General features: G+C 39.5%; 1 protein-coding gene across 2 annotated transcripts in view; it reads left to right on the forward strand.

The window, feature by feature from the left end:
• anpep (alanyl aminopeptidase, membrane) overlaps nucleotides 1-20,710 on the forward strand; it is a 46,107-nt gene that overhangs the window by 21,679 nt on the left and 3,718 nt on the right. The window contains exons 2-19 of one of the 2 annotated variants that reach the window (XM_031899221.1): nucleotides 1,080-1,935; nucleotides 3,352-3,494; nucleotides 5,343-5,485; nucleotides 7,482-7,611; nucleotides 7,747-7,901; nucleotides 8,457-8,570; nucleotides 9,809-9,952; nucleotides 10,169-10,234; nucleotides 10,337-10,402; nucleotides 11,676-11,851; nucleotides 13,706-13,779; nucleotides 14,713-14,846; nucleotides 16,116-16,171; nucleotides 17,049-17,196; nucleotides 17,614-17,705; nucleotides 18,776-18,886; nucleotides 19,334-19,501; nucleotides 20,065-20,205. In XM_031899221.1, the coding sequence (XP_031755081.1) occupies nucleotides 1,301-1,935; nucleotides 3,352-3,494; nucleotides 5,343-5,485; nucleotides 7,482-7,611; nucleotides 7,747-7,901; nucleotides 8,457-8,570; nucleotides 9,809-9,952; nucleotides 10,169-10,234; nucleotides 10,337-10,402; nucleotides 11,676-11,851; nucleotides 13,706-13,779; nucleotides 14,713-14,846; nucleotides 16,116-16,171; nucleotides 17,049-17,196; nucleotides 17,614-17,705; nucleotides 18,776-18,886; nucleotides 19,334-19,501; nucleotides 20,065-20,205 (2,696 nt within the window). In that variant the 5' untranslated portion in view covers nucleotides 1,080-1,300. The remainder of the gene's footprint in view (nucleotides 1-1,079; nucleotides 1,936-3,351; nucleotides 3,495-5,342; nucleotides 5,486-7,481; nucleotides 7,612-7,746; nucleotides 7,902-8,456; nucleotides 8,571-9,808; nucleotides 9,953-10,168; nucleotides 10,235-10,336; nucleotides 10,403-11,675; nucleotides 11,852-13,705; nucleotides 13,780-14,712; nucleotides 14,847-16,115; nucleotides 16,172-17,048; nucleotides 17,197-17,613; nucleotides 17,706-18,775; nucleotides 18,887-19,333; nucleotides 19,502-20,064; nucleotides 20,206-20,710) is intronic. The other variant, XM_031899222.1, reaches the window with a different exon arrangement.

Consider the following 20,710-nt stretch of genomic DNA (forward strand, 5'->3'; position numbering starts at 1 on the left):
GCCATTCTTGGCTGGTTTGTGCCATACTTGTCCTGTGTGTGCCATACTCTGCCTGCCCTACCCTGCCTGTGTGTGCCATACTCTGCCTGCCCTATGCTGCCTGTGTGTGCCATAGTCTGCCTGCCCTGTGCTGCCTGTGTGTGCCATACTCTGCCTGCCCTGTGCTGCCTATGTGTGCCATACTCTGCTTGCCCTATGTGTATGGCACACACAGGCAGCATACAGTGACACAATGCTGGCACTGCTCCTACAGTCTGCACAATAACTATATATTAAAAAACGTTTTAATTTTAGTACCACTTCAGTATATGTTCTCTTTGTAGTGTGCAGGGATTATTTGTGGGATTATTTGTTGGTCTGAGGTGTGAACAGGGGAACAATGGGGGTGATTACAGCCTGAGCCTTATGTGTGAACACTGCAGGGGTGAACAATGCAGAGTTTAAAAGGTGTGAACAACACAGGGGATTACATATTTAAACAATACAGAGGGATTACAGCCTGAATCTGAGGTGAGAACCATGCAGGGGGGCAGTTAACCACAGTACTGATGCCATTTAAATATTACACAAGAGTAAGCCATCAAAGCAGCCAGACAGGTGGGGGGGCCACACAGAGGGGGGTCGCGAGCCGCATGCGGCCCGCGGGCTGCCAGTTGGACAGCACTGCAGTAGAGACATCTCAATACAATTTTTTTTATTCCCTAAACCATTATTTCAGATACAGATATATTTGTGGTTTTGGAAAGATTTCCTTTGTAGCCCTTGTTCCCTGAACAGTAGCTGGCAAGAAACATAAAGGAATTAAGAAATGTATTAAAACTGCCAATTTTATATATGTTAAGGTTTGGCAAAGTTATAAATATAATTACATATATATATAACAGGGTAAAACCCCTTTCACAGAAGAGGGGCAAGGTAGTAGGATGGGTCTGCGCCTGCTCAGTATGTATTTTATCCAGATAGAATACATACAAAATTGCTTGTAAAATGTATTTTTGCATTACAAATTGAAGGAAAATGCCTACATTGGCATTGTTAAGCCTTATCTTTGGTAACTAATCACCATTTTGTCCCCACAGGAAAAGCTGCTTTTCTAGAAACAATTTTGACAAAAGTGACTGTCAGTGTTCATGGTACATGTTGAAGATCCATAAATATAGACCAGTCTGTTTAACCTTTGGACTTAGCAGTTAATGTTTCACTAATTAACAGTGTGCTTGTACGACCCTCTAGCCCTATCTGCTGAAGTGAGGAGATATAAAGACGCAGAAATTTTTTTGCCACACATTCTACCAGCACCATGGGCAAGGGATTTTATGTCAGCAAGCTAGTATTAGCTGTTGGCATCATATTTGCGGTGGCTGCCGTGTCTACTATCATAGCCCTTGCAGTTGTTTACTCTCAAGAAAAAGGCAAAAATAATGATGTTGCGAAGCCACCTGAAACAACTACATCTAGCTCAGGCACATCAACAGCCACCACAACTACCACCGCAACTGCCACCGCAACTGCCACCACTGCTCAATCCAATGACCCTTGGAACAAGTATCGACTTCCAAAAACATTGTCACCAGTTCATTATGATGTTGAGCTTCAGCCATTCTTGGTGAAAAATGCAGATGGTCTTTACGTGTTCCGTGGCAAAAGTACTGCCTTCTTTATATGCAACGATGCCACTGATCTCATTATAATCCACAGCAACAAACTTAACCACACCAAATTCAATAGCTTTGATGCCAAATTACAGGATGGTGCCACAGACGTAGCTTTGAAAAGCACATTCTTTCAGAAAGACAAGCAGTTCTTGGTGGTACAGGCTGCTGCGAATCTGGTGCCTGGGAAACAGTATGGTCTATACACAGAGTTTGTTGGGGAGCTTGCTGATGACCTGGCTGGATTTTACAGAAGTGAATATCTTGAAGACGGTGTAACCAAGTAAGGCTGCCGACAGTATATTATATTCTTGTAGTGGTACCCACTGACTATATTACTTTTATTGGATAACATAACTCTTAGAGCTTTTAAGTATCTTGTGTATCTTAGGTTCCAATTTTAAAATGATTATTGCATATGCATCAAAGTATTATTTCATTCCAGTGGTTTAACTGTTTCATGTTTGCAAAGACAAATAATATCTACATAATAAATCTCCCCAAAGGCTGGTCAGGGATTTGAATGCTTATTTTAATTGTACAAAATCAGACCCATTTAATTATGTAAAATAGGGAAAGTTTGTTGGAGATGCATTCATTTGAATTCATTCATTCAATTGGATAAAGGTTTAATAATCATTTATTAAACAGAGTGACACCTGAAACATGGTGGCTCAGCTAAACCAAATACTGTAAAGTGGGGGTGCCCATAAGTCTCTGTATTGATAACTGAGTCACAACGTAGAGAGATGATCAATCCTGTGGTGTTTAAGTGCCAGACAAAATTGTCAAACCTGCCTGATACATATCTGGCTAATTTTTGACCTGATATTGGACAGGCTGGCTGTTGGAAGCGCCATCACTTAGGGCTTAGGCTGCTGAATTAGACAAGAAGGAGCAAGTTAACAGGTTTTATTGGCTTTAGTTTGAACTGACCTCCCGTTATCCTCTCACTGGTGCACTCAGTTCCTTTAGCACTCTAGCATCCAGGTTCACTGTGATTGTGTGACAAATGCTTGGAATGTGGGGCTACACAGGTAAGGAAGGTGCAAGACATGGAGTAATATTTATTATATGTAGTAAACTACATTTAATAAATATGCCTCAATGCAAGCCAGTGCCAACATCCTTTCAAAGGGACATTCTTATGAACAAAAAAGGAAATCTTTCTTATTCAGCAGTTGTTAGTGTTGTCTTTCCATTGTATATACTCTGAAGCCTCTACACCTGTTTATGTCAATTCTTTAGAAAGACTCACTTTACCTTTAAAGGTGTTGTTACTTGTTAGTAAACACATATTTGTAACCGGAGAAAACATCACGTGAAACAGTGTCAGACTGGCGTGTGTGGGGCCTACTGGGGCTGCCACTTCAAGGGCCCCCACCCCAGTCACAAACTTATCCACAGGGAAAGACAAGCACTTATTGCAACCCCATCCCCCCCAACCACATGCGTGCATGCCTCTTTATAGACGCAATTGGGAATGTTGGGGGTAGCACACAAGAGCACCCACAGACAGTTCCCAGTGGGGACTGGGAGATGGACTGGGTCAGCAGAGCCCACAAGGGCAGGGGCCCACCAGGTTTTTTCCCAGTGTCCCACCAGCCTGTCCGACACTGAAGTGAAATACACTGCATTGTAATATATCATGGGCTAATAATGTCTGACTCTTAATTACTGAACATGTTTTTGGTGACAGGATCATTGCGACAACTCAGATGCAAGCTCCTGATGCGAGGAAAGCCTTCCCCTGCTTTGATGAGCCAGCAATGAAAGCCACTTTCAACATCACCCTTAAGTACAGGCAGCCTTACAAGGCCATGTCCAACATGCGAGAAATCGGTAAGTCACGTTCTCCCAAATCCGTAGTACATGAGGAACATTGGTAGTCCAGATATGAGATGGAACTACAATTGTCTTTAAAATAAATGGGAATATATCACAAAACAGGATAAATTGTATTCAGATGGTACCAGGAGAAATGTGCGGAAGATGTCTAAATAATCACACAACACTTCTATACAGCGTGATAGTTATGGCAGATGGAGATAAGTGTGAAGACTGATAATGTATACAAACTAAAGGGTGCTACACCTCAAAGAAAGATCACATCTATATCTCCTAAATAAACATTTAGTACTAATTTATTCCAATAAAAATACACTAAGGGCTGTGGAACACGGGGAAATTAGTTGCCGCGCGACAAATCTCCCCTAAATGCCATCCCACTGGCGAAAATGTAAATCGCCGGTGGGATGGCATACCATCTCCTCGTCTTTCACTGCCCTAACAATGGGATGTAGATATCAGGTTTGCCAACACATAGGTGTTGCTCCAGGATGATTGTATCCAATATAGCTGATTAACAAGAATATCATTGGGTCCTTAGTGCCTAGTGGATCTCAAAAAGTTTGGTCAGTAACAGTTACTGTCTCAGGGTTATATAGTAAAATCGTTGGCAGACCTTATCAACAGCTACACATCTGCGAGCTTTAATGGAATAACATTGTATTGGCAACACTTACATTTACATTTCATTGTAAAAGTGTATTTTTTTAATGAATATTATAAAATGTATACTATAAGTATGCAGCCCTCTTGCTTTATGTTTGTTACAAGCCTTCCCAACTCTAAGGGGCTGGTTTATTGTTGTCTGCCAAAATGAATGCAGTATCAGACTGGGGTACCTGGGACCTTCCAGAGAACCTCACCCCAGGGGCCCAATAAAAAAAATAAGCACACACTGCAGACCACTGCCACCCCCCAACCCTGCTATGTACAAGAACAAGCAGGGCTATTGCAACACATGGAAAATAACCATATTAATAAAAAAACTTGCCAATAAGATCACTGCATAAATAAACAATAAAGACATCAATCCCAGACATATTAGTAAGATTACTGCAGATAAAAAGAATTTCCTTGCCAACAAGCAGAATGCCACAAACCTTTCTTCTCCTGCCAGTACCTTCTTTCTGCTCTGATACTGCCTGCCCCAATCTACCTTCTCCATAGCTGAAAGTTCTGCCTGCATAAAAATGAAATATGGCTGTGTGTTCCACAGTGGCACAAATTTAACAGTGCCCAGCAAGGTGGATGGCAGACGGTGGCCAGGAGGGAGAGAGTAGGCTGTCAGCAGAGTCTACTGGGGAAGTCAGCATGGCTAGGGCCTACTGGGGCCACCCTATGGGCCAGTCTGACCCTGACAAGCCTAATCACCTAAAACCTGTCAAATGTCTTATTTCTTGCAAACACTCGCTTGTGAATAAAACACTTAAAAAAAAAAAAACCTCAATACATACAAGAAAATGCATGTGAGTTCATAAATCACTCACCTTTTCTGCAAGGGCTTTAAATTATGATTTATACTTCCATATGAAGCATCATTTACCAATACATATTTAGATACTGATAAGCTATGAACTTCTTAGACCAAAATTCCCCCCCCACCCCAAAAAAGGGGTTGTCATTCAGTTTTTCTAAAGCAAAAAGTTTTGATATTTTTCTCCCATACCAAATAGTGCATTCAGTGTATCCCTAATTTTTTAGTAACTGTAACTTTTGTAACAGTTTCCTTTGGCTCATCGCTATACATTTCCCTCTGAATAAACTACCTCTTGTTTGTTATGGCACCTCACATGTAGGAACAGATTTCATGATCGTAACTGGTAATTACTTGTTTTATTCTAGATCGAAGCACTGTAACTGAAGATGGACAACAATGGACAGTCTCAAAGTTTGACAAAACTCCAAAGATGTCCTCATATCTGGTGGCATTCATAGTGTCCGAATTTGAGGCAGTTGGGGATCCTGGCAATGCTACTGTTACTGGGGTAGGTCCATTTGCATTGTTGGTATATTATTTACAGGGAAACAAACTGAGAGTAAAACCATAAAAAAAACCCTATTTCTGTGACAAAGTAAATGGAAAAGGGTTGGAGGTTAGATATCTGCTGCAATTAATGTTTTAACTACATCTCTTTCTCTTTGTTGTTTAAACCTCTGCCTTTTTGCTGAAGGCCATTGATGGGATAGCTGCAGAATAGAAAAGTGCAAAGTGAAATATATTCACAAATGCTTACAGCACTTAGTTCATTCTTACCCAGGCCATTATTTATAATCTTCTTAGACTCCCTCATATCTTGTAGGGTAACCATGGACTGGAGGAAAGCTAACGCAATTTAAAATAAGTTTACAGTATGAAGCTAGGAATTAGAGAGAATTTGAGTGGGAAGTTATTAAAAAACATTTTAAGAGATCATTTCAATGGATATGTACTAAGGAATAATATTAGAGGTCAGCATGGTTCTTTAAAGGATAGATAGTTTTAAACACATTTTAAACAAATAAATTGTGGCATATCCACTTAGATTTTGCCAAGGCTTTTGATGCAGTGCCACATAAACATTGCTTTATAAGCCAAAGTCTGTTGGTCTTGGCAGAAAGATCATGTACTGAGAATAACTATCACTGGTACAGCCTTTATATAGTCAATACTTCTGTGTGTCTGATCTGTCTCAGAGTTTTATATTGGGCCCAAATGTATATAATCTGTTTATTATTAATGACTGAGAAGAGGAAACTGAAGGCAACACATCTGTGTTTAATGACTATACAAATCTTGGCAAATTAATCCAACCAGAATATATAATTCTTCAGGGGAATCTGAACTGTCAATCTGGGTGTCCAAGTGGCAGGTACCATAGATAAGTTAGGTTATGCACTTGGAATATAGATGTATGCAGACTACCCATGTCCTTGATGTGACTAAAATAAGCGAATCCTTAATAGAGAAGGTTTTAGGCACACTTGTGCATAATAAACTAGCAATTTCAGTCAAAAACCAAAATATCCAACAAGATATTGTCCTATATCAAAAGTGGTATAGATTCATGGTGGAGAAGGTACTTGTTACCCTACACAAAGCCCTGGTAAGGCCCCCTTTACAACACATAGTGCAGTTTTGCTTCCAGAGATGAGCGACTAGCCTCATAGGGGTATGGAAGATCTTTGTTATGAATTGAGACTTGCCAAGTTAGGACTGTTTATACTGAAGAGGGAAGTATAACAGTGGCATGATCACCATATATAAAAATATAAGTCTATGCACTATACCAGTATTTGTCATACAGCTCTACAGAGCCTTTAAACAAATGGGACCACACAAATTCTTTGGAGGGTCACATCCGGCCTGTGGGCCTCCAGCTGAACAGCCCATCAGGCCATTTCATGATATCAGAAAAAGGAAATTAATTCGATGAAAAGGGTTGAAAAGGATTTTATACACTGAGAACTGTATAGTTGTAAAGGTTTCTCTTGTTGTAATGGCAGAACATTACATAGTTTCAAGAAAGTGTTGGTTCCCTTTTTAGAAAATACTAAAACACAAGACTATTTGTATTAATACTGTTAGTATGATGTTGATCCAAAGAAGGAATTTCTTCTCCTTATGAGGCAAAGTGGATAGAGTTTAAAATTGTGACTTTTCTCTTTCCTCTTAATGTACCTAGAGAAGTATCTGACTGATGTGTGTCCTTTTCTGCCTTAGCTATTATGTATTACCAAAGCCATACCAAATGTAAGATGTAAGGTGAGCTTTTATTTGAATACAAGTAAGGTAATAAAGAGAGCAGAGCCACAGATTTTTCAGAAGGTATGACGAAATGGAGACTTGATCTGCAAAGATTTTATCCCTTTATGGTTTGTTTTTTATTCAGATGAGAAGGTTGTAAATGACAGAAGAAACAGAGAAAGAACAATGTTTGTACAATAATGTGTTTTGTTTGTGTAAGTTGTGCAACAAATGTAAAAATAAGCTTTGTTCTATAGGTACAGATCTGGGGTCGTAAAAAAGCCATTCAGGACGAGAACCAAGGGGAATACGCTCTCAGTGTTACAAAGCCTATTCTTGATTTTTTTGCGGAATATTATCGAACCCCCTACCCTCTGCCAAAATCAGGTTAGTATTATGGCATTTAAAGTCTAGCAATGAAAGCTGCAAAGCCAAGAGTGTGTGGCACATGTTGTTGATGTGGTTATGGTGAGATAACGTCATTTACTGAACATATTTAAATCAATGCATTTCTTCCTTTAGATCAGGTAGCGCTGCCGGATTTTAGTGCAGGAGCCATGGAAAACTGGGGACTGGTGACATACAGAGAGACAGCCCTGCTATTCGACGATCAAGTATCATCCATTGGGAATAAGGAGAGAGTAGTCACAGTAATAGCCCATGAGCTTGCCCATCAGGTAATGTATTCTGCTCTCCAGTCTTACACAAATAAGCCCATGAACCAGAACAGGGCTTAGATTATTGTATTTCTATTATGAAACAACCAAGATAAATTATTATTCTATAAAACAATGCAATAGCATACACAGGAGAAATTGTATCACAATTGTAGTATAAATTTAGGTTATCCTGCAGCTTGTGTTGTCATATAAGATAAACCTGTTGTGAACTATCTGAATCATTGCATAACTGGTTCTGACTCCTGAAACAATGTAGCAGAAGACATAATAGACATAATAGACATGGAGAAAAACTGGCTTGACTTGCTGGAATAAGAACCAGAGAACAAAATATACTGCTTGAAGCCTAATTGTAAATTGTCTTTAATATTACTCCTTACATCATATTATAAGTTAACTCAAAGATGAAAACCCCCTTTAAGCTTACAGGTTGGATAACAGAATCTATTGGTTCATGGTCATTAATAGAGGCATTGATACAATTTCTGTATTAAAAGTAAATTACACCATTTTGTCTAAAAGTTTGTTTCGCTAACATGGTCTGTTTCACAGTGGTTTGGAAACCTGGTAACCATACGATGGTGGAATGATCTATGGCTGAATGAAGGCTTCGCCTCCTATGTTGAATATTTGGGTGCTGACAAAGCTGAGCCTAACTGGAACATAGTAAGTTCTGTTCTACTTAAGTGTTAGGCACCACAACTCTAACCAAGAGGGATGCCCACACAAAATAATAGAAAACTTGATGAAAGGGTCAATGCTGACAGTGCTTAAAGGATTCTGTCACAGCAAAACATGATTTTTACAAAACGCATCAATTAATAGCACTTCTCTAACAGAATCCTGCATTGAAATCTTTTTTTTAAAACAACAAACAGATTTTTTTAATTAAATTTTGAAATGTGACATATTTTTAGTTTCCTAGGTGCCCTCAGTCATGTGACTTGTGCTCTGATAAACTTCAGGCATACTTCACTGCTGTACTACAAGTTGGAGTGATATTGCCCCCATCCCTGTCCCCTATTGAGGAAGTCAGCGGGACCCAGCATGACCAGGGTCCACCGGGATATTTCCCAGTGTTTTCTGTGTGTCCTGTCCCCAATGTGAGCAAAGTTTAGGTGCGGCTGGGCGGCATGCCACCCCTAAATGTGTGCCGCTCTAGGCCAGCGCCTTTGTGGCCTCGCCACAAATCTGGGCCTGCCCAACTGTAACGAGCCATTTACAGGGATCCCAACCTCTTAGAATAAAAAATAAATTGTGATTTCAATTAATTACTCATTCTTTTATAACCAAAAATCCTGCCACTCAAGTGATTAGTCAGTGTCCTTTCCCCCTAATCTTGGGATTAAATAATTTAATGTTCTTTGGTAAAAATGTGCACGGCTGATGTTGCCGTAGTTTCACTTAACAGTCCTTATTGTGGCAACTGCATCTGCAGACACAGATGAAATCCACAGCCTCCAAGGCTAATTAATAATAAGCAGAGATGCGTGCAGCCACAGAGGGGGCAGCTGAAGTTTTATATGTCAAGAATCATTGTATAATTCTCCAGGCTGTCTCTGCATTGATAATAAAGTATCTCTTTGGCTGAAGTATAGGGTCAAAATGACAGCCCAATATTTGGTTGGGGATCAGCTAGATATCTAGTGAGCAGGAATAAGAATAAACTAGAAGCAAGCTATTAGCAAAACTGCTATCATGTGCAAATTGTAAAAGTGCTCAGAAGAGCAATTTTACATTCTTTTTTTAGGCCTTTACTTTTCCTTTAAAATGAGGTGCATAACTTATTTTAAACCAGTTTTATAATCTGTCTATTCATAAAACTTATGTCTTTGCCTTTGCTTGTTTGTTTCCCTGTGGCGTGTTATTGACTGTACCTGATGTTGTTTATTCCTGTGTAACAGAAAGACTTGATAGTGCTAAATGATGTGCACAGAGTCATGGCTGTCGATGCACTGGCTTCCTCCCACCCCCTCACATCAAGAGAAGATGAAGTGAACTCACCCTCTGAGATTAGTGCACTTTTTGACTCCATTGCTTACAGCAAGGTAAGAAATCCCTAGTTTCCTTGGCCATAACTGGAGATTAATAATATTTATGGAGGCTAAACTTCCCCAAATAAAACCATATTTCTATTCTAAGTTCTCCCTTGGAAAACACCTGTTGGAAGCCTCCCCAAACGAAAATCCCCCTCCTTCCCTGTTAGCAAGGCAATACAGAGCTGGCCTCAGAAAATCCATATTATATTTCTCCTTTTTCTCTAGGGTGCCTCTGTTATCCGAATGTTGTCAGAATTTCTCACAGAGCCTCTGTTTGTTGATGGACTGGCGGTAAGTGTCAGCCAGTAACAATGAAGTAATGACATAATCTCTTGTTTTCAATGGCAAAATAATAATAATAATAATAATAAAGATAATATTATATTCTTTCAGAGTTACCTGAAAGGGTTTGAATACAGCAACACTGTATATAGTGACCTTTGGACACATCTGCAATGGGTAAGCATAAAATTAAAGTGCAAGCTTTGAATTATAAATAGGTTGTAGAAACATACCTGAATATCTGGGAACACTGGCTGACAAGGGGGAAAGAGAATTAGAACACAGGAAGGCCAGACAGTAAGGGTATATATACCTTTGTAGTGTTCAGCTCAGCTTGACCATGCTTGGATGCATCTCAGTCACTTTGCATGAAAATTGTATTTACAATGAGAAGTATCTGTATATGCGCGCTCTCCCCGGGCCACTAAATGGCCTCACAAGAAAATACAGAAATGTTATTTTCTAGCTTAGTTTTTAAAAGGGGTTGTTCACCTCTAAATTCACTTTTAGTATGATACTCTGAGAAAAATTGCAGGGTCTTCAATTTTTATTTTTTTTGTGTTTTTTCAGTTATTTTGTTCAACACATGTGTTCAATAGCTCTCTGGTTTGGTATTTTAGGAGTTATCTAGTTGCTAGGGTCTTTTTTTACCATAACAACAAGGCAATCATTTGAATGAAAGACTGAAATATGAATACAATAGGATAGTGACTAAACAGTAATAAAGAGTATTATAGTATAATAGTAATAAAATTGTAGACCTCACCAGGGCCGGAACTAGGGGTAGGCAGAAGAGGCAGATGCCTAGGGTGCAACGATTGAGGAGCACCAGGCAGGAGCCTCTCCTGCCTACCCCTAGTGCTACTTAGTCATTGCCTCTGCCGCTTGTCATTAGCGGCGGAGGCAATGACCGATCTAATCGCCCCGCCCCCCCTGCACCTCCTCCTGTGCTTTGGCGTGCATGCGCCGTTCGGGGGGGGCGGGGAGGTGGGCGGAGTTGGCCGACCGGGTTGCCTAGGGCGCCCAGTCGGCTTGGCCCGCCCCTGGACCTCACAGAGAAATAGATTTTGGGCAGCCAGGGCCTGTGACTCCACTTAAAAGCTGGAAAGAGCCAGGAGAAGTAGACAAATAATTCAAAAATTATAAAGAATAAATAAGGAAGACCAATTGCTAAGTTGCTAGGAGTGTGCCATCCTATCAAATATTAATCATTAACTTCAAGGTAACCTACCCCTTTAATAGTGATTCTACTTGCACTGAAACACTGTAACACAGGCTGGGCTACCTGCAACCCCTCATATGTTTCAAAACTACAACTCTCAGCTTGCTACTGAAGGCTCTGGTGGTGCTTAAATTTGTAGTACAGTCCAATAATATAAGTTTGAGTAATAATAATGGAGCTTAAAGGTTAATACAGAATTAATATTGTATGCAATGATTTCCTTCACAGGCTGTAAATAATCAAACTGCAGTGAAACTTCCGCTGCCCATCAAAGATATTATGGATACTTGGGTCCTACAAATGGGATTCCCAGTGGTGAAAATAGACACAGCAACTGGAGTGGTTACCCAGAAACACTTCCTGCTGGATCCGGACTCAGTGGTCACGCGGCCATCACCATTTGAGTAAGTATGAATACAGTCATAATTCTTTTTAGTATGCGCAGCTTAGTAACGTGTAAATGAGTGATTAGCCAAAGGCCAGAAGGGAGTTTTGAGGGGAACATTCAGGACAGAGATTTGTGAAGAAACATTACTTTATATAGAAGAAGGTACAGTGGTTCTTTAATTCAGAGGCTTTTTTTTTTCAAAGCTTAATTTCCTATAAAGTATATTCAGCTTTTAGTCATAGTAGTCACAGACATATTTTACCCAGCTCAGTTTCAGCACATTACACTCGCAGTGGCATTACTATGATTTAAAGCAAATGTGCAGTGCCACCATAAAAATATATATACCCCCAGTTCTTATCACTGTAGGATGAAGGGCAATGCCCTATGGCATATTGATGTTCATGTGAAAAAAACTGAAAATGTCTGTTGGCCAGCAGATTATGGCCCTTGTAGCTTCCTGTAAGATTTGTAGCCCACAATTAAATCTGCGGTACAAATCTCCCAAAAATTACTTGCCACAGTACAACAATAGGTTATAAAAAACATATTACTGCCTCCCCTTCGCATTTTCCCATGATTAAACCAGATCTATGTGAATAACATATTTTTATTTGCAGTGATCCTAATGTTATACTGTGGCACGTCATTTTCAGGAGACTTGTCCCCCGTGGTAGCACAGATTTAGCTGTAGGAGACAATACTCACAGTGTGCCGTCACCCTTAGGGGAGTGGATGATAGTACACCAGGAGGAAAAAATGCTGAGCTGTGTAAAGAAAGTTCCCATAATGCCTCACTCCTGCACAGTGAACATGCTCAGTTAGTTAGACTGTGAGGAAGCTTCCTGCTGATTGGCTCAGATCCACATTTCTAAGGGGGGGGAGTGAGTTCTTAGCATTCTTGAGGGAGGGGGGAGCAAGAAAGGGGAGAGAACAGAGAGCTGTGTGGCAGAGGAAAACAGACACAACAAATCGTTTGACAGAGAAGTCAGTGCAGCGTTTCTGTGAGTGTTTATGGCTGTATTTACATAGGCCTTTCTGATAAAGCTCACTTAGTTTTTACCTGTCTTTCTCCTTTAAATAGAAAGAATAAATGAGAAACATAGACCTTTTTAGCCTTTTTTGAGCATGTAAAGCATTTTGTCATAGTGGCTGTTTTTAAATAGCAATGGCCAGTAAAAACCACAGTCATTAAATTGCCCTCCTCTACAGAGAGCTCCCTCTATTCTACCTATCACATATACTTGTCCCTGTAAGTATGCATTATTTAGGAAGCCCTCTTGATTTCTCTGAAAATACAGTAGTTATGTCATGCTTTATGGCTGACATTTCACTTTTCAGTTCCCCTCCTACAGGAGCCCCCCCAGGCATAAAAGTACATACTTTCATACAATTCTATCTATGCATGTATGGCTGGCAACCTTTAAGGTGGCCATACACGTGGCGATCCGACGATGTTTCGTACGACCATCGGTCGCACGAAACATCGTAAGATCCGCCACACACCATTCAGGGCTGAATCGGCAGGTAAGGAGGTAGAAACAATAGGATTTCTACCTCCTTCTGCCGATTCAGCTCTGAAGGGAGAATTTTGGTCAGGCGCCTTCTATGGCGCCCGATCAAAATTTTCAAACTTGTCCGATCGGCGAGTCGTCCGATATCGGCAGCTTCCTGCGATATCGGTCGACTCGCCGACATGCCATACACGCACCGATTATCGTACGAAACGAGGTTTCGTACGATAATATCGGTGCGTGTATGGCCACCTTTAGGCTACACACTTCTTCATTATATTTCCATTAAACTGTGGTGATATAAATTTCTTCTATTGTGTATTTCATGACTAATGTTTTTCTTACTTATTTTTTAGTTACAAATGGAAGGTACCAATTAGTTATAAAATATCCTCCAAAGAAGACAACATATGGCTACAAAATGAATCAGGTTGGTACTAAAGGGAGTAGCATAAGGGTGCCCATCCTTCAGCCAGCCCTCCAGCCTTCAACTTGCAAATGATTATGGGAATTGTAGTTCATTAACAGGGATAGCTTACATGAGGGCAAAAGAACCATGGCCTAGCATTAAGTGCAGGGCTCCCCAGTGCCTGGCATCCCCTGATATTTCCCAGTTTATGTGTGTTCTAGTTGATGCCCGCTTACTGCCCATGAACCTCCCTTCTTCTATGAAGCACTGTTGAAAACAGAGTATGGTGGGTGCAAATGTTGCATTCTAAGAGCAGAAAGAAATGTGCCTCTGGGGGCAACATGCAGGGAAGGTGCAAAGTAAAATAAAAAGGGGGCTTTGCACATGTCTTGTGGGTTTTGCACCGTGCTCCATTGTTTATAAAAGAGCCCTAATCTCAGTCCTGCCCAAATGTCCAAGTGCATTGAGCTGTAAGGACAATATCACATTATTTTTTAAAAGACAAGGAAAGTTAAATTCACTGAGTGTTCCAATTTGTTTGACGAACCCCAGTGAATAAAATCACTCACTTTTTACCCTGGGCTGGTGTTCTGTAAAACTACTGGTGGGGATAGTTTGCCCACTACTACGCCATCTTCAGTATTGCAAAACTGAAAATGTTATAATTCTAAGCATGTGAATGATTCAGGCCAGCCACAAGTAGCTCTTATAGTATAAAATAATAATGTTCCTTTGAGACACAGGCACCACCACACGACTTCCCCAAGATCTATTCAGTGTGGGCTTTCTGTGCCAAGCAGTTAATTAGTTATTATTACTAGAAATGTATTGAAATTATGAATCTGGGCACTACTGCTAATGCCTGAACAAACCCCACAGTGTGCTTGTATGATCACAGAAGAAAAAATAGAATAACATGGCCACCCTCTGTCTTAATTTCTTTCACTTTATTAGAAACCGTTGAAGATTTTAAAATAACTGGAAATGACTGGCTTCTGGTAAACCTAAATGTCACTGGATATTACAGAGTAAACTATGATGACAACAACTGGAGCCGCCTACTAAACCAGCTGCAGACCAGTCACCAAGTAAGTAACATAAGTAAGACAAGAGCAACAGGGGTATTGCTGTATCCAAGTATTTGAGCACCTCACCTTAAAGGGGAACTATCATGAAAGCAAAAATTTTATATAAGCTTCACCCCATAGAATCTTTTTAAATATAATCAAAGATTAGCAATATTAGCAATATGTCTCTCTACAAGCTGGTTTTGTGTTGGAGTCAGATTTTTAAAAGGCAGTTTTTTTTGTCTAATATAAAAGTTACTCTAGCTCCTACAAATAGAGGAATGTTTTGATGAGAGGAGGGGAAATAAAGGGTAATGTGATTATTTCAACTTTTATATTTAGAGTTTCTTCTGTCTACTTCTTTGAGATGATGCTTTTATTACATATCTAGTATAAATAAATTTAAGGCAACTGGACTTGTTTGGTAATCATTGAAGACGTTCCCATACCAGTCAGTTGAACTGAAGAAGCTGTTCGGATGAGTAGTGAAACGTCTTCAATGAATTGATTAAGGTGTGCTACACAATGGACAAACCGGCTAGTTGTAGCCCCAGGTGCAAGCTGAACCCTCAGCCAGGGTAAAACAATATCCAGGATAAAATGAAAAAACAGCAGCACTCCGGAAATGTTGTAGAAAAAAGTGACTTTACTCAAGTGCACACAGCAACGTTTCGGGCTTAAACCAGCCCTTTATCAAGCCAAGGCTTGATAAAGGGCTGGTTTAAGCCCGAAACGTTGCTGTGTGCACTTGAGTAAAGTCACTTTTTTCTACAACATTTCCGGAGTGCTGCTGTTTTTTCATTTTATCCTGAAATGTCTTCAATGATTACCAAACAAGTCCAGTTGCTTTAAATTTATTTATACTAGATATACCATGACCTGGATGAATGAAAATCTTCATAGACTTTTATTACATGTTTGTTTTCATAATAGTAGATAGGAGTGACACTCATTCATGGCAGACAGTTGCCTGCATTTAAAGTTATGCTCCCATACAGGGCATGCATCTCTATAAATGAAACCTATTCTTCTCCCTGCCACTGCACCATCCAGGCCCTCCACAGTGTAAGAGGGAAGTTTGACCATAGTTGGCCTATACCAGACAAAGAGAAGTAAGACTGTATTGTTCAGTACATAGAACAATTCATTTAAATAACATAATAACATTTTGTTTGGTAAAATCATCATCTGGAAATATCATCACACAAATGACTAAAACATTATTAAAACTTATCTGATGATAGAAATGACCGATACGTTTCAATGAACTATTTTTATATTGTGTTTCAGGCAATTCCTGTTATTAACCGTGCCCAGATCATTGATGATGCCTTTAATTTAGCCAGGTAAGTATCACTTCTGTCACCATAGCCCATAAGCTGTGCCTGTGCTTATAAATGCTGTCTGAGCAAATAGTGCAAGGGGAAGGTTTTTACTAAAACCCTAATATTGCTCACACCCCAGCCAGCCCTCAAAGGAAACCAACTGATTAGTCAGCAAGATGGAAAAATGCTCCATTTTTTTGACAGATCAAATTTTCAGTCTGGAAAAAACATCTGCAATCAGTTACTCTTCTACATGTCTTTCAAATGCTGGGAGTTATGCCTACCCACTTGAGTCCTTATATTTGTCGATCATGCCTATAGTGGGCTTCTCATCAGTCCATTGCTTACTTCTGGAATCAGGCCCAGATCCGTGGGAAGGCCACAAATAGTGATGAGCAAATTCTTTCGGCAGGCATGGATTTGCAGCGAATTTCTGCATTTCGCCATTGGTGAATTGTCTTTCGAAACTTCCACGGAAATTCACCACGTCAAAATTAGTCGCACGTCAAATTGGGCGCGGTCACATCAAAATAGGCGTGGATGCATCAGTTGCGTCAAAATGGGCATGGTCGTGAAAAAAAAAAGACACGAGTGACAAAAAAGTTGTACAACTAACACATTTAACGGATATTTTGCCGTTTCGTAAATTTTCCTATCGTTTCACAAATTTTTGGGCGAAGCAAAACGGGACAGATTCGCTCATCACTAGCCACAAAGAACCAGGCATAACTGTGGCCCTATGTATATATACTGTTTATATAAATAAAAAGGGAATGCATGTTCTCTGCATTTGGACCTAATGTATTAGACTTTAATCAAGGAAAGATAAATGAAAGATAATTATTTAATTATTATTTGAGTATTGAAATTGACTTCAGAATTATGCTTTATGTTTCAGGGCAAAACAAATAACCACAATACAAGCGCTGGATACCACTAAATATATCTCTGCAGATAGAGAGTACATGCCATGGCAAGCAGCTCTGAGCGGTCTGAGTTACTTTACACAGATGTTTGATCGCACGGAAGTCTTTGGACCCATGAAGGTCAGGACACAATACCATGCCTTGCTGTTTGTTTATTGTCCCACCTGTGCTACAGCAGCATTTTCCCAAGTTAGAATATATTTAAGAAAAGCTGCGTGGTGGAAAACTCCTGACTTCTGAAATCTGAAATGTTATTAGGTGTAACGTTTATAAAGGTCTAATCATCCAAAGTATATCATCCAGAGTGATTCCTCCACATATAATAAAAGGCATGATGTTTGCCCAGGTACAGTAGCCTATAGCAACCAATATGATATTTGATTTTAAACAGGTGACCAGTAAATGCTACCTGCTGATTGGTTGCTAAGGGCTACCTCATCTAGACAAACTAAGCACCTTTGACCAGTCCGGCAAAAAACACCTGAACTTCCATCAGTCAGTAAATTAATATCTCTCCTATTTTTTTTTTCTCTACAGAAATACATGAAAATGCAAGTTAACCCACTGTTTGAATATTTTAAGCAAGAAACAGGCAACTGGACAAACAGACCAGTATCTCTAACTGATCAGTAAGTTTGGATAATCTGCCATTGCATACAATTAGTATTCCCAGAAGTAAGACATAATATTTATGGCGATTAAGCCAGATCGCAGAGAGATATATGTTTTACTTGCAGCGATCCTAATGTTATGAAAAGGCAAGGCATTTTCGGGAGATTTGTTGCCCATGGTAGTGAAGATTTACCACAGGCAACAAATCTTACCATGTGCCATAGAGTAAACAGATTTTTTTATATTCAGTTCTGAAATCTGACCGGGGGCTAGACATGTTCTTACCTTCTCAGGGTGCCACAGCCACTGCTCTGATAATCTTCAGTCACACTTTACTGCTGAGCTGTAAATTGAAGTGCTATCACCCCCTTCCAGCAGCTGATCAGTAGAATAATGGGAAGGTAGCAAGATAACAGCTCCCTGACATCTGTATTGCTAATGCCCCACCTAGTGGTAGATATTAGAATAGTACTCAATAATAAAAATCCAAGTCCAGCTCACTCAAGTCATGACTCCTCCAGGTACATGGGAGTAGGACAAACAATAGGTTGTTTGAAAGCAGTTCTAATGTGTAGTGCTGACTGCTTCAGAAAGCTCAGACTCAGGCAAAATGCACTTATATGGCTGCCTACACACCAATAAATGCATAAATACTTTTATTGGTTCTAAAACAACATTTTAAATGGTAGAATTAATTATTTGCAATGTGAACTGTGCAATATAGTAATAAAAACTTTACCATAAAAATCATGACATGCATGCACATAATGTGTGAGCCAGGGCACAATATCAAGTATATGTTGTGGTGTGTGTGTGTGTGAACCTAAGTGACTCTAACAGAAGCACATCTGGATCTGCTGTTGTGAATTAGCTAGTGTAGAGAATGCAGTTGTGCTTTCAATGCCAAATGAGATTAATTTAATATCTTTAATTAAAATTAAAGTTTTTAAAGTTCCCATTTGTTGCTTTTTGCTCAGAGCCTACCTGAATCCAGTGGTAGTGGTTCTGTGCCAGGCTGGCTGTGCAATTGAAATGGATTTTAGAATTGGTTTGGGTGAGTTCATGCATTCTGTTTTGTGTTTTTTAGGTATTGTGAAATAAACACTCTCAGCACTGCATGTAGCTATGACATTGAGGATTGCTTGAAGTTTGCCTCTGAACTCTTCAGTCAATGGATGGCCACCCCACAGCAAAACAAGTAAATATGTTTCCCATAGAAAAATAAAATAGTTTTAACCTTTGCAGCGTTCTGTCCTGTCTACAGCAGAAAAGACAAGTAGCTGGCCAAGGGACAGATTTAGGCTCACTCTCTCTTCCAATGCAGAAACTGGATTACAAAATCCCCTATGCAAATGAAATGCCTATACAAATCCTATTAAAGAAGGAGGGGTTATAGAAAGGGGAATGTTAGTTACCAAAGCCTGACTTTATTCCTTATAAGTGAGAGTGTCAATAAGAAATCTTTTAGTATTGACATGTTTTTCCGCGTTTTATCAAGTTCATAGACCAGTGGTCATGAATCCTGATCAATAAATCTATCAAGTGACGTGACAGAATATAAACTGCTGGAAGTGGGCTTTCTCTGTATAACATGTGTATTACAACAGCTTCTTTGTGTAACTCACTTTTCTCATTTCTATCAAAGTATCCATCCAAATTTGAGGACAAATGTTTACTGCACGGCCGTAGCACAGGGAGGAGAACAGGAGTGGAATTTTGTGTGGGATAGATTTCAGTTAACAGATATTGCACAAGAACAAGACAAACTGAGAGCAGCTCTAGCCTGCAGCAAGGAGCCATGGATCCTCAACAGGTAGGCATTGGAATATGTATATATCAGTTCACCCTGCTAGACAAGTGAATATAGGATGTACTGAAGGAAGACTAGAAAACCTGTAGTACATTCTCCTTTAGACCACTTATGTGCTATGGATAAAACAATAAACTCGTACCTTATGGCCAGTTGTGTGAAAAAAAGAAAAAATAATGGTAAATGAACAATGCATATACATAACCTATATTCCGGTATATCGCTCAAGAATATATGATATTTAAATGTAACATTATAACACATTACAATGACAATAATGGTAAATCCACAATGGATATATATATACACTATATTCAGCTATAACTCTCAAGAATATATAATATTTAAATGTAGCATTCATTATTCAAGAATGTCAATTAAGATATATGATCACCTAATACAATCCTATGGTTAACCAACTATGCAGTCTAAAACTGCTAATATCTCAGAAGCATTTAAAAACAGAAAATTAAAATAAACTGCAAAAGTGCAGTTCAAGCATTCTGTACGTTAACATTCATTTTTCTGTCTAGATCTCATTTAATAACCTTTTCCTGTTTTTACAGGTTTCTGGAATACTCCTTGGATCCAACAATGATTCGCAGACAAGATGCCGTCTCCACCATCAGCAGTGTTGTAAATAACCCAATAGGACAAAGTCTTGCCTGGGACTTTGTTAGAGCCAAATGGAAGACACTGTATTCTATGTACGTATCTCCTCTGCTCTGGGGTAGGCATGTGTAATATGACTGAGGTAAAGACTGTCCAAGGACAAGCTGGCAAATTGATCTCTCAATCTTTATTTTACCACCTAACACAACTAATGAAAAGCTCTAAAACAGTTGGCTTTAAAGATATATATGTTATAAACATTACATAAACAAGCCAGAAAATTGGTGTTATTGAATGTTGTAGATGGGGGCTGTCTGCAAAGGAATTGAGCCCTGCGGGGATATTTGCTAATTTACAAGCAGTATTCCTATGCATGCAAAATTACTTTTTTTTAGAAGTAGGGTAGTGAGAAGCTTCTCTGTTCCCTCTCAATATAAAGGCATTTTAGAATACACTGAACAATTGTATTGTCGTGCCATAATGCCAGTGTCTGGTGACAGTTTGTGAGTACCCAAAAATTCATTTGAGTGCGGGCTAGTATATACAGCAGGTTGAGTGGCAGTATCTTGACAGCATGACAAATGCACACAATTCATTTCA

This window comes from Xenopus tropicalis, chromosome 3 (genome assembly GCF_000004195.4).
Source record: "Xenopus tropicalis strain Nigerian chromosome 3, UCB_Xtro_10.0, whole genome shotgun sequence".
Classification (NCBI taxonomy): Eukaryota; Metazoa; Chordata; class Amphibia; order Anura; family Pipidae; genus Xenopus; species Xenopus tropicalis.